This window comes from Narcine bancroftii, chromosome 12, assembly GCF_036971445.1.
Source record: "Narcine bancroftii isolate sNarBan1 chromosome 12, sNarBan1.hap1, whole genome shotgun sequence".
In the NCBI taxonomy this organism is placed as follows: domain Eukaryota; kingdom Metazoa; phylum Chordata; class Chondrichthyes; order Torpediniformes; family Narcinidae; genus Narcine; species Narcine bancroftii.
The window spans coordinates 70,285,153-70,301,761 of NC_091480.1; the positions used below are offsets into that span (position 1 = coordinate 70,285,153).

The 16,609-nt window shown below is 38.8% G+C and overlaps 1 protein-coding gene across 1 annotated transcript in view; it reads left to right on the top strand.

Moving 5' to 3' along the window:
• The window catches only part of rapgefl1 (Rap guanine nucleotide exchange factor (GEF)-like 1), a 125,430-nt gene extending 110,280 nt beyond the window's left edge, over positions 1–15,150 (top strand). The window contains exons 13-18 of the mRNA XM_069906771.1: positions 60–150; positions 9,294–9,344; positions 10,088–10,175; positions 10,962–11,026; positions 12,542–12,596; positions 13,193–15,150. Coding sequence (XP_069762872.1) covers positions 60–150; positions 9,294–9,344; positions 10,088–10,175; positions 10,962–11,026; positions 12,542–12,596; positions 13,193–13,317 — 475 coding nt within the window. The 3' untranslated portion in view covers positions 13,318–15,150. The remainder of the gene's footprint in view (positions 1–59; positions 151–9,293; positions 9,345–10,087; positions 10,176–10,961; positions 11,027–12,541; positions 12,597–13,192) is intronic.
• The last annotated feature ends 1,459 nt before the right edge of the window (positions 15,151–16,609 follow it).

Here is a 16,609-nt window from a genome sequence, read left to right on the forward strand (position 1 = left end):
ATGTGAGTGTTGCTTCCCTTGTGGTTTGTGGCCATCCTAATGGTTCCTTTCTCTTACAGGTGTAAGGAGAAGCAGAACCTATTCTCGTTCTTTGCCATTGTCATGGGCCTGTGCAACGCAGCAGTCAGCCGTCTCTGTCTGACTTGGGAGGTAAGTAGGATGCAGCACATCTGTTCCATTTTTATGTATCTGTGTAGCTGCAGCAAGCAAGAAACAATAAGACTGAAGGCTCTTCCACAGTATTTTTTTTCAAAAGAGAGTAACTTGTTCTGTCAAGTAAAAATCTTTATCAGATAATAAGGTTGAATTAAAATGCCAATGTCTGTTTATTTAGGGAAGACCAGGAAAGTTTAAAGATAATAACAGAGGTGCATGGTTGGAAATTATTATATTTTTTATATTCACAAGATTGAATTAGTGGAATCATTTGACTATCAGTAAAAAAGAAGTCAATCCGCGAGTATGAAATGTAAGAAAAAAATGAATATTCCCTGTCTTCTGGATGAAAAAAATGCCAGACACGAATAATACCACATTTTAATAAAAAAAGATTGAATGATTAAACCCGATGTATTCAAAGTGGTTGGTTTAGAAGACGAACGATCTAAAACCGGATCTAACCAGCAATTAAAGTCTCCTCCCATCACTAAAGAATAAAGGCTCATATCAGGCAAGGGCAAAAAAAAAGTTCAAAAAATCCAAGGTCATCCACATTTGGAGCATAAACATTAACAAACACCAGCAATTTATGATACAATTTTCCTGTCACAATAACAAAACAACCATTTGTATCTGAAACAACATTGTTAGGGTATTGTATTATCTATAAAAATCAATACCCCTCTGGATTTAGCCTGAATTTATGAATGAAAATGCACCCCTTTCCATTGTCTAAAAAGAAGTGTGTTTGTATACATTGCTTGCAAAAATATAATTGCTTTTTTTTAAAAAAAAAATTATTTTTCACACTGTGAACCATATCAATCGAAATTTTTACAAACATTTCCCTCTTAAATATACACAGTGGCATTTTCTCCCCTTTTTCCCCCCTACCTTCCCTCGTCCCCCTTCCCATCCCCCTCCAAACCCATTAAACGTTCAACATATACAATACAATAAAACCATTAAACAATGTCATCACACAATGAAAATAAGCAAGAAAAATGTGTCATCTACTTTTACACACTGGATCAAGTCATTCTGTCGTCTTCTCATTTTATCATTTTAGGGGGTGGAGGTCCGAGGCAAGCCCTCTCTGTTATGTTCCATGTACGGTTCCCAAATTTGTTCAAATAACGTGACTTTATTTTTTTAATTAAATGTTATTTTTTCCAATGGAATGCATTTATTCATTTCAATATACCATTGCTGTATTCTCAGGCTCTCTTCTGATTTCCAAGTTGACATTATACATTTTTTTGCTACAGCTAAGGCTATCATAATAAATCTTTTTTGCGCTTCATCCAGGTTGAGGCCTAATTCTTTACTTCTTATATTACTTAGAAGAAAGATCTCTGGATTTTTTGATATGTTGCTTTTTGTGATTTTATTTAATACCTGATTTAGATCTTCCCAAAACTTTTCCACTTTCTCACATGCCCAAATTGCATGTACTGTTGTTCCCACTTCCTTCTTACAGCGAAAACATCTATCTGATACTGTTGGGTCCCATTGTTTTAACTTTTGGGGCATGATGCATAACCTGTGTAACCAATTATACTGTATCATGCGTAACCTTGTGTTTATTATATTCTTCATAGTTTCAGAGCATAACTTTTCCCATATTTCATTTTTTATCTTTATGTTTAAATCTTTTTCCCACTTTTGTTTGGGTTTATAGCTTATTTCATCATTTTCCTTCTCTTGCAGCTTGATGTACATGTTCATTATAAATCTTTTTATTATCATTGTTTCTGTAATCACATATTCGAAGCTGCTTCCTTCTGGTAATCTCAGTCTATTTCCCAATTTATCTTTTAAGTAGGCTTTCAGTTGATGGTATGCAAACATTGTACCATGAGTTATTGCATATTTGTACTTCATTTGTTCAAATGTTAATAAATTATTTCCCAAAAAACAATTTTTTATTCTTTTAATTCCTTTTCTCTCCCATTCTCTAAAGGAAGGGTATCTATTGTAAAAGGGATTCATTGATTTTGCGTCAATAATAATTTTGGTAGTTGGTAATTTGTTTTTTTTTACTTTCTAAGTGAATCTTTTTCAATATATTGAGTAAATGATGCAGTACTGGTGAACTTTTATATCGTATCAACTTTTCATCCCACTTATAAAGTATATGTTCCAGTACCTTCTCCCCTATTTTATCTAACTTTATCTTAGTCCAATCTGATTTTCCCCTTGTCTGATAAAAATCTGATAAATACCTTAATTGTGCTGCTCTATAATAATTTTTAAAGTTTGGTAACTGCAAACCACCTTGTTTGTACCACTCTGTTAATTTATCTAACGCTATCCTCGGCTTCCCCCTTTTCCATAAGAATTTCCTTATTATTCTCTTTAGTTCATTGAAGAATTTCTCTGTTAAGGGAATTGGTAACGAATGAAATAAGTATTGTATCCTTGGGAAGACATTCATTTTAATGCAGTTTACCCTCCCTATCAACGTTAGTGGCAATTCTTTCCAATGTTCTAAGTCTTCCTGTAATTTCTTCATTAATGGCTGATAATTTAATTTGTACATGTGGCTTAAATTATTATCTAATCTAATACCTAGGTATCGGATTGCTTGTGTTTGCCACTTAAATGGTGATTCTTTTTAAAATTCTGTATAATCCGTGTTACTCATTGGCATCCCTTCACTTTTATTTGTATTGATCTTGTACCCCGATATTTCTCCATATTCCTTCAATTTCTTATGTAGTTCTTTTATTGATAATTCTGGTTCTGTTAAGTATACTATGATGTCATCTGCAAATAAACTGATTTTATACTCCTTCTCCTTTATTTTTATCCCTTTTATTTTATTTTCTGTTCTTATCAGTTTTGCCAATGGTTCTATTGCTAAAGCGAACAGTGAGGAAGATAGTGGACATCCCTGCCTAGTTAACCTACTTATTTTAAATTGGTTCGATACATATCCATTTAGTCACCTTCGCCAATGGTCCATTATATAATGCTTTAATCCAATTAATATATTTTTCTGGTAGGTTGAACCTCTGTAATACTTTGAATAAATACCATTCTACCCTGTCAAAGGTTTTTTTCTGTGTCTAAACCAATAGCCACCATTGGCATCTTATTTCCTTGAACTCTATGAATTAAATTAATAAATTTACAGACATTATCCGCTGTTCGTCTCTTCTTAATAAATCCAGTTTGATCTAGTTTTACTATTTTTAGTACACAGTCGGCCAATCCATTTGCTAATAGTTTTGCTATTATCTTATAATCTGAATTAAGTAGAGATATTGGTCTATATGATTCTGGTGTTCGTGGATTCTTCCCTGTCTTTGGTATTACTGTAATTATTGCTATCTTACTTGAATCTGACAAGTTTTGTGTTTCTTCTATCTGGTTCATTACTTCCAGGAAAGGAGGAATTAATAACTCTTTAAATGTTTTATAGAATTCTATTAGGAATCCATCCTCTCCAGGTGTTTTATTGTTTGGCAGATTTTTTAATATATCCTGTATTTCCTCTATTTCAAATGGTTTTATCAGCTTGTTTTGATCCTCTTCTTGCAATTTCAGCAGTTCAATTTTAGCTAAAAACTCTTCTATTTTGTCTTCTTTCCCCTCATTCTCAGTTTGGTATAATTGTTCATAAAATTCCATAAAGTTCTCATTAATCTCCATTGGATTATATGTAATTTATTTGTCCTTTTTCCTTGATGCCAATACAGTTCTTTTAGCTTGTTCTGTTTTAAGTTGCCAGGCTAATATTTTGTGTGTTTTTTCTCCCAGTTCATAATACTTTTGCTTTATTTTCATTATGTTCTTCTCTTCCTTGTACGTTTGTAATGTTTCGTATTTTTTGTCCGCCAATTCTCTTCTTTTTGTTATATCTTCCCTTGTTGCTAGTTCTTTTTCTGTACTTACTATCTCCCTTTCCAACTGTTCTATTTCTTGATTGTAGTCCTTTTTCATCTTAGTTACATAACTTATTATCTGCCCTCTAATGAAGGCTTTCATTGCATCCCATAATATAAATTTGTCTTTACTGATTCCGTATTTATTTCAAAGTACATTTTAATTTGGCGTTCAATAAATTCTCTAAATTCCTGTCTTTTAAGTAGCATGGAGTTTAATCTCCATGTATATGTTCTTGGTGGGATGTCCTCCAGTTCTATTGCTAATAACAGGGGTGATCAGATAGCAATCTAGAATTATATTCAGTTTTCCTAACTCTCCCTTGAATATGGGCCGACAACAAAAACATATCAATCCTTGAGTATGTTTTTTTTTAATTTTTTATTTTTCACACCATAAATCACATTAGCCATGATATACACTTTTTCTTTTTCACACATTTACAGTGACTTTTTCTCCCCCCCCCTCCCTCCTCCCAAGCCACCCCCCCCACCCCCCCCCCTCTCATCCATTTTAGGTATACAATCTAGGTTGCATTAATTCAGTCAGACAATGTTGTCATTCAACAAAAATACACCAGAAATTCTACTGAGTCCATTCTTTTCTTTCCTTCTCCTTCCATCAACTTAGGTAATGTTTGTCCCCGGTAGGTTTTCGCTATTGTATTTAATGTAAGGCTCCCATACTTGTTCGAATATTTCCATATTATTTCTTAAACTATATGTTATTTTTTCTAATGGAATACATTTATTCATTTCTATATACCATTGTTGTATTTTCAAATTATCTTCCAATTTCCAGGTTGACATAATACATTTCTTTGCTACATCTAGGGCTATCTTAACAAATCTTTTTTGTGCATCCTCCAAATCAATTCCAAATTCTTTGTTTTTTATGTTACTTAGGAGAAAGATCTCTGGATTCTTTGGTATATTGTTTTCTGTTATTTTATTTAATATCTGATTGAGATCATCCCAAAATTTTTCTACTCTCTCACATGTCCAGATTGCATGAATTGTTGTTCCCATTTCTTTTTTACGTCGAAATCATCTATCAGATACTGTTGGGTCCCATTTATTTAACTTTTGCAGTGTAATGTATAGTCTGTGTAACCAATTATATTGTATCATACGTAGCCTCGTATTTATTGTATTTCTCATCGTTCCCGAACATAATTTCTCCCATGTTTCCTTTTTTATCTTTACATTTAAATCTTGTTCCCATTTTTGTTTAGTTTTACCATTTGTTTCCTCATTCTCCTTTTCTTGCAGTTTAATATACATATTTGTTATAAATCTTTTGATTAACATTGTATCTGTAATCACATATTCCTTTGAACAAATGAGAGATAAGTACAATATAACTGGAGATACAGCGCTGGCATATTACCAACTGAGATCTTACTTGAAGGATAAATTAGGAAGCAATTTGAGTTTACCAGAGGGAAGTAATCCTTGAGTATGTTTTATGCCTACTTGAATAATATGAGTATTCCTTCTCCCTTGGGTGCTGCCTCATCCATATATCCATAAGTTTCATTTCCTGCATTGATTTAACCATAAATTTGGCCACTTTATTCTTTTTGCTAGTCTTTTGTCCAGTTTTATCCAACATTGGGTCCAAATTAAGGTTAAAATCCCTTCCTATCAATATATTCCTCTGCGTATCGACAATCTTCAAAAAAAATCTTGCATAAACTTTTGATCTTCTTCATTAGGTGCATATATATTGATAAAATTCCAGAATTCTGAATATATCTGACATTTTATCATTATATATCTCCTTGCTGGATCTATTATTTCCTCCTCTATTTTGATTGGTACATTTTTATTTATTAATATAGCTACACCTCTGGCTTTTGAATTATATGATGCTGCCACTATGTTCCTTACCCAGTCTCTCCTTAATTTATTATGTTCCACTTCAGTTAGATGGGTTTCCTGCACAAATGCTATGTCTATTTTTTCTTTTTTTCAGGAAATTTAATAGCCTTTTTCGTTTAATTTGGTTATGTATTCCATTAATATTTATAGTCAGATAGTTCAACATGGCCATCTCATATTCTGTTTACACCTCATTTCTGCTTCCACACCACCACCTTCTCCCTTTTCCCCATTTTCATCTCTCAGTTTTCCCTTTTTGAATGACCTTATGCTTTTTAATATAAGCAGAAATCTTATTTCATTTTACAGGGTGATTTAACCCTTTGACGTGAAAATGAAGTAACTCAATAATTTGATCTACTTTAACTATTTAAAATTTTAAAAAAAAAAAGAAGCTAACAAATAGGAATAAACAAGCCAAAAACCGGTGTGATTATACAGAGCCAAAATAGCTTCCAAAGAGATATTATTCCTCCCCTCCCCTTCACCTTGTCCACCCAGTGTCAGATTCCCATTGACTAATTGCTGCAGTGTACAATTCTTAACATTTTTAATTTCAGTGAAAAACCTTCTAAAATGCTGGCTGCCAAATAAGAACCAAGCAGAGGGGATAACTAATGTGAAGGTGTTGTGCTGTGAAGACCCTTAACATGACCAATAGGCAGACGGCGCACAGCTAACTAAATGACCCATCCCCAAAGATTTCCTGCTGGCAAAACTCCAATATTACAATGAAACCTTGAATGTATTCCAATTGAGACAGAACAAATCTAATGCAGTTAATGCCAAGGTCAGAAACTGAGATAACTATTATGTTTAATAAATCACATTTCAATTATTAACAAGAAAGAAAATCTTAAAGGAATATACAAATATTACAAAATCAATTTTAATAGTTAATTCAGAATCAAAGAGCTTAACATTTTATAAGCTAAATGATTTAAACATCAGAAAAACCTTTAAACTGAATGTATAAACACTAAGGCATTAACTCATTGAGACATTCTATCAACTAAGCAGTAAAAAATTCAAGAAGAGAATCATCTACATAGAATTAAAGATGCAGTTACTCAGATGAAGAGATCATAGATGGCAGTTGTTCTTCCAAGAATTTCTGAGCTTGTTCAATGTTGTGGGACCACTTCTTAGAATTGTCCTTCAGTGTTCAAGCTGGGAAAATCAGAGAGGGCTTAACAACTAGATTCTAGAATTCTGACATAATCTTCTTGTATTTAACACATTCACTCATAACCTTGATGGTACTAATCTTCTGACCTTTGTAATCAATCCTTCCTCTACGACGAGCTTCATGTAATAAAAGCTCCTTAATTTGAAATTCATGAAACACACTATAACCGATCGTGGTCTCTGACTGGGAGCTGGTTTTGGAGCCAGCGATCTATGTGCACAATCGATTGCAGGGAGAATCAGAAGAACTCCAGACCCAAACAATTCTGACAGAAAACTTGCAAAAAATTTATTAAACAGGGCACCCTCAGTTGACTTTTCCAAGCCTAGAATTCGTGTTATTTCTTCTGCTTCTGTAAATTGGAACAACTTCAAAAAGCTGTAACTCCATCAATGGTCAGCAGGAAATCCCCCTGAATGGCCTTCTAAGTCACAATTATTTTTTAAAAAAGCCCTGTACCTCTATCAGACTGGTAGGCTTCTGGGTACGCACTAAGTTTATCTCAAAGATTTTCACCCCAGTTTGCAGATTACTTATCTCTCCAGCCTGACAAACCTCTCAGATACGTGCACTCCTGGAATTGCAGTCATTCAATTTTTATCGCAGGCAGGTGAAATCACAAAGTCAAAGTTCTTTTAGCCATTAAGCTCCAGTACCCGCTCCTTTCTTCCTCTTTGTGGCTCCAGGTAAAATGTTGTTTGCTTCCCTCCTGTGAAATAACTTGGGATGTTCAAGATTTTAAAAGGGACAGAGAGAATCAACGTGGATAGGCTTTTTCAATTAAGAGTGGGGGATATTCAAACCAGAGGCCATGGTTTGAGATTGCAGGGGGAAAATTATAAGGGAAACACGAGGGGAAATTTCTTCACGCAAAGGGTGGTTGGGATGTGGAATAAGCTTCTGGCAGAGGTGGTTGAAGCAAGGACGTTATTTACATTTAAGGAAAGACTGGATAATTACATGGAGGGGAGAGGATTGAAGGGGTATGGACCAGGTGCTGGTCAGTGGGACTAGGAGGGTTGGGATTTGTTCCAGCATGGATTAGTAGGGCCAAACTGGCCTGTTCTGTGCTGTATATGGTTATATGGTTATATGTTTTGCTGGTTCTGTATGTTCGGAGGTTCATTGGTGATGTCATTGTGGAACCTTCAGATTTTATTACAGATGTGAAGGGAAATACTTAGCTGGCCAAGTTGGCAGATGGTGCTGTCCTTCTGGTCTTTATACCAGACTTCTGCATGCTATTGAAGCATGTGCTGGAGTCTCTCAGCCCCCCCCCCCCCCCCCCCACCGAATGCTCCTTCTCTGCCCTGGGAGTGTATTAGCCAGAGATCCCCAGGTTCATTCTTTTCAAGAAAACTCCAAGAAGTTTCTCGAATCCTTTCTTCCTGGCTTTCTCTTCCATGAGAGTTCAGGATAGAGGGGTCAATGAGAGAGCAGGGCTTGGGAATACAAAGGCTCTACTGCAGGGGTGGCCAAACATTTTTTGGGTGTGGGCCATATACAGAAAAATATAAGGAGTCAGGGGCCAAACAATATTAAGCCCAGCAGTTTTCAACCACCGTTGGCTCCTTTAACAGGCTGTTTAAAGCCCGTGGTTGGACCCCGTGGGCGAGTGCTGAGACTTCAGGCAGAAGATGTTGAGAGAAAAACTGTTGAATTTTGCAGATTACTGAGCAAAAAAACAACCTGCTGGAGGAACTCAGCGAGCCAAGCAGTGTCTGTGGAAGGAAAGTGATGGCCAACGTTTCGAGGCAAGAACCTGTGCTAATTCAAATACTGCCTGATCCACTGAGTTCCTCCAGCAGTTTGGGTGTATTTAAGACAGAGACTGACAAGTGTTTGATTAGCCAGGACATCAAAGTAATAGCGACAAGGCCAGGCAGTAGGACTGAGTGGGAAAATGGATCAGCTCATGACTAAATGGCAGGGTAAAGTGGATGGGCTAAACAGCCTATTTCTGCTCCTATGTCATGGTCTTTGCTCCACATTCCAACATCTGCAGTCTCCTCTGTCTCCATTTTCAGATAATTTCCCACATGATTTGAAGGATTAATTCGTCCCTCTCCCATATTTTCTGTTTTTATTTCAAGATTTACAGCATCCAAAATATTTTGGCTTTTCCCAAAGAACTAAATCTTCATTTCAACTTTGTCTTGTTTGCTCCATAGAAACTTCCAGCAAAATGCAAAAAGCTCTTCCAGCGGTTTGAGAGTTTAACGGTGAGTAGCCAACAGGGTCATGCTGTGAATTGATGTGGACTCCCTGACCATGTGGCCAGTGCTACATGAATACCTGCTTCACTGTCAGTTGATGAGGGAACCCCTGACCTTCTTGGCTGGGTTGGCCATCAATGGTGAGAAGTTAGCTTCTCACTGCAGGGGGAGTGGCTCCGAAGGTCCACCGTCACAGTAGCAGTCTTGGGAATTTGGGCCCAGGGAGTAGGTGAAAGCTGATGCACATCTCTCTCCTTGGCTACAGAGATCATATGTGCTTTGGTCTGTTGAAGGGGAGTGATAAACTCCTTTGACTGCCCATGAGGAACTGAATGAACGTTTGAAGGAGAAACAAACCTTGCAATGAGAGGAGAGACAAATGGCCTGCTTGCGTATGGCATTGTTCAATGAACGTTGAAATGACACAGCTGCGTGTGTCTCAGCCTTATAGTGCAACACAGGAAGCAGGATCACTATCACAGAGGATCAATGTCGGAAGTCCGCTGATGATTCTCGCTTCTTCATTTGATTCGGGCTGCTGGTCCCACCATTGGATGTGCCAGGAAGTAACCCTCCACTGGTCTCTGACAGATTCCAACTGGCTCCCCATTTACACCAGCTAAACATTAATCATGGGTGTGAGGCTTTGTACTGGGGATTCTTGGTTTGATGTGTTGGGTGTGAGCATGGGTATTGGCTTTGCCATTGTACACGGCAACAGATAATGCAACAGTCTTCTGTTTTTGCAGGATCCCTCACGAAATCATAAAAGCTATAGAGACATCATTGCCAGGATGAAGCCTCCCCTGATTCCTTTTGTGCCCCTGCTACTGAAAGGTGAGATGATGGCACAGTCCCTAAAATCCTTCTTTTCATAATGGCTTCAAGCAGTCCTTGAAGGAGATAAGTTCCATTCTCTTTCCTAGTAGTTATTGTGCAGTTGCCTTTGTTAAACTGTTTCTCATATCCACCATATCCACCTAAGACACAGCAAGCCATCGTTCCTGCCTCCCACCTATTTTCTGTCACATCCCATCAGCCCTTTATTTCTCCCAACCCATTTTCAGTATATGTAATCCCCAACACCCAATTAACCTGCCCACCAGCAGGTCTTTGAGATGTGGGAGGAAACGGGAGTGTCTGGGAGAAACGCACGTGGTCACAGGGAGAATGGGCCAACTCCACACAGACAACACCAGATGAAAGGATCGACTCAGGTTACTGCTAACTGCTGCTCCATTGTCATCTTTTGGAGGACGTGCACAATCTACCTTTGGATGAGGCTGAGCCTACAGGAGAGTTCCATCGAGCAACCCAGGATAGCTGGAGAACACCACTGCCAGAATGATGCCCCTGCTGGAAATTTGGGCTCTAGGGAGTTCACCAAATAAATGGCAATGGCACTAGAGTCAAAATGGAAGATCTTCACCAATATAAGATGGGAAAAAGCACACAAACGCACCTTTTACATCCCTTTCAGGAGATCCTCATGCTCTTGGCATAGTCTCAGAGAGTAAATATTCCGGGTCATTGGGACAGTGTGGAGAGCTCTAGAATTAGTGATCATGTTATTTGTAATTAATGGATTACTTTCAGTGATGCTTCTTTCATGATTTTTTCCAGACATGACATTCATCCATGAGGGCAATAAAACATTCCTGAATGAACTGGTGAACTTTGAGAAAATGGTGAGTATTTCTCTCACTGCCAGAGAATCAAACTGCAACACCTTTGACTCTGGCACACCAAAATAACCGATCTCTTAATGGCCAGTGTTCCTGTACAGTCTACACCTTGTATCAGCTTACTTTACAAATGGATTCTATTCTGGTGCATTACATTGTCCATGGTACTGAAGTACAAAAACATTCCAGCATATTACACTGCCCAATGGACAGGGTTCTACCATGTTACACTGTCTGTTATACAAACGGATGATGTTCTAGCACATTATGCTGTCCACTGTAGAAATGGACAATGCTCTAGCACCTGACCCCAACCAAGGGTAAATGGACAATGTTCTGGTACACTGTGACATCTAATGTTCAAGTGAATTGTGTTCTGGCACAGTGTAACTGAAGATTCTACAGAATACAACAAAAGGAAGCTAAGATTTGAACAGTGCACCTTGGTTTATTGAGAATACCAAAACCATTCAGACACCTGAAACTCCCTAAGAGCCATGGGACCAGTAATTGCTTCATTGTGGATTTTTCAGACAGTCACGTTTTGTTCAATAATTTGGATTTAAAATTTGACTCCAGAGACACAAATTGATCAATAATTCATGAAGACTCTACAGTTTAAGCACTGTACGGCAAAGGTCCGAGGCAGCTTTCATATTTTTAGTACTGAATTAATTTAAGAAAACGTTTCTCACACAGTACAGAAAGTTATTTGTGCTGAGTTGTTAATTCTAGCTGAGTTTGAGAAGCACGGTGGATCTCAGGAAGGGGATGAAATGAGCCAGAGTTCTTTTATGAAGACTCCAGAGAGAACCCAGAAAGACACTGACTGCTTTACCCATGAGATTCTTAGAATTATTTGGAATGGGCAGATGTACTTTCATGGTAATCAGCAAAATGGAACATCCTACTATTTCAACTTTCCTCTGCCAGGCAACATGAACATTGATGTCTATCTGACTGCATTCAGAGTACGGAACTGTTTTACTAAGACGTCCATTCATGAGTGATCTGTGCAAACTCACGGTGAAGCTGTTTATCTGGTCTCCCAGCCAAATACTGTGTCCTCACATATTGGAAGATAATTTGGTTTGACGGGAAGTTCAAACTGTTCTATTTGTGAATTGTCAGAACTTCTCAGGCAGTTCATTTACATCTAAAGAATATGCTGCAGTCAGAAATCACATGATTTCCACTGTGTGAATTCTCAGCAGCATTGGGAGAGAGAAAGGTGGATCGTTGTCACTGACTTGCATTGTGCTAGTCTTGGTAGTTGCTGGAACTCAGGAGTCCAAGGTGAATGGGAAATTATGCACAGACAGAAACACTGTTCCAAGAATAACTTGCATTTCAATAGCACCCCACACCCATAACTTACCTCAGAAGTATTATCCGACAGCAGTTGACAAGCAGCAAGGTTTGCCAAAACAACTTAATGATGTCAAAAAATAATTTTAGCGTTTGGTATAAAATAGCAAGTGACTTAGATGGAGTCAGTCTTCTTGATCTCTCTTACAGCACATGGTGGCCAACGCAGTCCGGACCTTGAGGAGGTACCGAAGCAGTGCACTCAGTAAGTTGACCGACGAGAAGTAACGGGGCAGTGGTTTTACAGAACCTTTCACAGTACAGCACGGTTAACATAGCAGTTACAGCGCCAATGACCCAGTTTCAAATCTGGTTCTGACTGTCAGGAGTTTGTACGTTCTTCCCATGCGTGGATTTCCTCCAGGTGCTCTGGTTTCCTCTCACCCTTCAAAAAAGTACAGGGGTTGTAGTTTAATTGGTGTATTTGGAGGCAAAGGCTCATGGGCCAGAATGGCCTTGTTGCTATGCTGTGTGTCTAAATTTAAGTTTTAAATTCACCTGTCAGTTTTAGTGGGGACTCTAATCAATAAACTCTCATGGTTAGTTACATGAGTGCAAATAGCCTAAGTTGCAGTTGTTTCATCAACGGATAGGGGCAGCAGTGGTCATTTTGTCCTTTACGGCTACATTGAATATTGTGACAGATCAATGCATGTCTTAGCATGGACTTTTGTCTTCAGGTTCCAGGGGTGGGACTCGAACCCAAACTCCAACTCAGAGAAGAGGGAAGTTGGCTCCATGGCTGAGAGCTGTTGGGAGCAGTGCCTCTTCTATTATAATTTCCTTTTCTTTATCCAACAGCTCTGGAGTCAGACTCTGCTACAAACCACATCCAGATTAAGGCATACATCAGGCAGCTCCACGTGATCGACAATCAGCAATTGCTCTATGACCTCTCATACAGACTCGAGCCCAAGGACCCGTAACCCCAGAGCTTCTGCTCTGTGCTGCTGCCAGTCCGCAATGCTAGTCGATGGCGTTGGAAGTGTATGTGGCTGTGCCACCCACTGATCTCAACCTGCCGAGGGTAACCGTACAGACATCCGCTTACCAACAGGGATCTGCACTTGCTTAATGATGAAATGCCAACTGGGCCTGAGGTGGCCCCAGTGCTGACTCATTCATTAAATTATACTGGGCTGGCACAGGACAGGAATATGTGCTGCAGGCCCAGTGCTGCTCTTGGGATTGTATGAACTGATATCAATATCAGTGAGCTAGTTATCATTCTGCTTATCAAAGCCACAGGTAATTCTTGTCAAACAATACATGGATACGGGCCTTCCTTGGCAATATCCCTTATTTCCGTTTAAGATTTGGTTTGATTTACTGTGGGTCTCATTCCAAGCTCTTATAGAATACTACAGCACAGAAATAGGCCCTTCAGCCCAACCAGTTTATGCTGAACTATTATTTGGCTTAGTCCCAATGACCTGCATCCAGACCATAGCCCTCCACACCCTTCCCAAACATGTACCTATCAAATTTTTCTTATATGTCAAAATGGAGCCTTCTTTCCACACTCACCAGTCTCTGAAGAAGTCCCCCTATTGTTACCTTTAAACCAATGGTTCTCAAACTGCCCACCTGAACTCACATTCCACTTTAAGTAACCCCTGTGCCATCAATGCTCTGTGATTAGTAAGGGATTGCTTAAGGAGGTATGTGGGTGGGAAGGGAAGTTTGAGAACCATTGCTCTAGACCCAATTGTTACTGAAATATTTTGCTTGTGAAAAATTGCCATTGGCCCATTTCCTTTGGAGTTCTGAAACAGTGCATGTAATGAGTCAACTAGGTACGATTAAAACAGTAGTTTTCAAACTTTTTCTTTCCACCCACATATCGCCTTAAGCAATCCCTTACTAATCATAGAGCACCTTATGGCATAGGGATTATTTAAGATGGAATGTGAGTTTAGGGAGGCAGTTTGAAAACTACTGCTTTAATGTTTCCCCTTTCACCAAGTTCTCTAGTCTCACCTCACCTCAGTAGAAAAAGCCTGTTGGGATTTACTGTATACCCCTCAATGCATACAATTCATAGTCTGTTGACCACTCATAGACAGTGACTCCCTCTGTTGGCCAGGAGCTTTGGTGCAGGTTTTAAACCAGGCCCCCAAGTTTCAATTGCTTCATTCCTATTGTGAATCTAGTGTGCAGTTCACCCAAACATATTTTATTATATATTTATTCATTTCCCCTCTTCCCACTGCTGTGTCTGCTTCAGATAATTGCCTGGCCTGCTGCACCCATTTCACTTGCTTGGGCCGTTATAGGTGACCTGAAGAATGATGAGGAAGCGACACATTCTTTCCACCCCTCTTTCCTCAATTGGAAAAAGCTTTAAGCTACTGCAAAGCATCTCTCTAGGGGGATTCAGGATGACAGTTCCACATTCCACCATCAGGCAACACATGACCAGACCATGTCACAGATGGAAACCATTTCAGACCAGACTCACAAAGCTGTGCTTAACTCTAGAGTTGTATCCAGATTTGATTTGACATTGTAATATAGGTTGTAATATAATATTGATCAAATATTCTGTTTTTAATTTCAATACTGCATTTTGGAAATTGTTTCTACATTTAAAAAAAAATTTGTACAAAGAATGCTCTCTCTTCTTTAGATTTATTTCATTTCAGTGAGATGGCCAAGCAGTATTCATCTGTTTTCCTCTGTGTGTTGTTTCCATAAAGCATTTACAGGTCTGACATAAATAATGGGCTGAAGAATGAATAAATTGTCATTTTTTTTAACATTATGTGGCAAGTAATTTTCTAGGCATTGGGATATAAAGCTAAGAATTCCTCTGCCGAGTGTTATATTGGAAAAGGGGGTGGTAATTAGCAGCAAATCAGCATGAGTCAGAGGAAATACTCACCTGTCTGTATGTCATTGCCTCACAGGATCATTTAAAGGACAGATCAACCATGATCGTACTGAAGGCAGGACAGACTTGACGGCCTACATGGCTGACTACTGATCCTATTTCTTTGTGGAGCTACGTACTCATTGGAGTTCTTGCCCTTTCTCACAAATTATTATTACATTCCACCTTTACAGGGAGTGATCCACTTTCCTTTCACATCTACTTCTGGTTATGGTGGATTTCCCCACACTGGTACCATCCACAAAATAAACCCCATAACTGATGAGACCTATATGGGAACCTTAGACTCTTATGCGGATTGGTTGTTGGTAAGGTGATCCTCCCATTCCACCTTTTACACAGGGCTTATCTCTGCTTCTGATGAATGGACGAGAGGTTCTCGGTGCCATCTTAAATCCTTCTTAACAGCTTTGAGCTCAGGAGGTGAGGATTCACAAGAGTCAATGGGGATGTGGCATTTTTTAAGGGGTTTTTCAGGAAAACCTCCTCTTCTCTTCCAAAGAAATGCCTTAATGCTTGGCCATTTTTGGACCTGATATTGGTTCAATTTTCCTTCCAGTGAATTTGGAAGACTTTGCAGAGAACTACAGTACAACTCCAATTATCCAAAATGGTCAGGTCTGGGCCTATGTCAGATAAATAGTTTTTTCAGAGAACTGGTCATTTTTAAAAACAGCCCAGTAGCAACAGCAAATCCCTTGCAACAATGTTTAAACAACCACAAACAACAAAGGAAGGCTTTTAAAGCATGAAATAATTCTCACCTGAACAAAATAAGATAAATCCAACACCAAAAAGTCAACTTCTCAGAGGTTTTTCCGAAATTTTTTCAAGGATGTGTGTATAGCCCACTGCTCTCTTCACTATACAACCATGACTGCGTGGGTGGGCACAATTCCAATGCTATCTACAAATTTGCCAATGACACCATGGTTGTCGGCAGAATCACAAACGGCAATGAGTAAGTGTACAGGAAGGAGATAGATCAGCTCGTTGAGTGGTGTCACAACAACAACCTTGCGTTCAACATTAGCAAAACCAAGGAGATGATTATGGACCAGGAGGAAGTCAAGAGAATGTGATCCAGTCCTCATTGAGGTCTCAGTAGTGGAGAGGGTCAAGAACGTCAAATTCATGGGTGTCAACGTCTCTGAGGATCTGTCCTGGAGCCTCCATGTTGCTGCAATCACGAAGAAGGCTCGCCAGTGGCTATACTTTGTGAAGTGTCTGAGAAGATTCGGTACATCACTGAAGACTCTCAAAACCTTCTGCAGGTGGACCATGGAGAGCATTCTGTCTGGTTGCATCACTGTCTGGTATGGAGG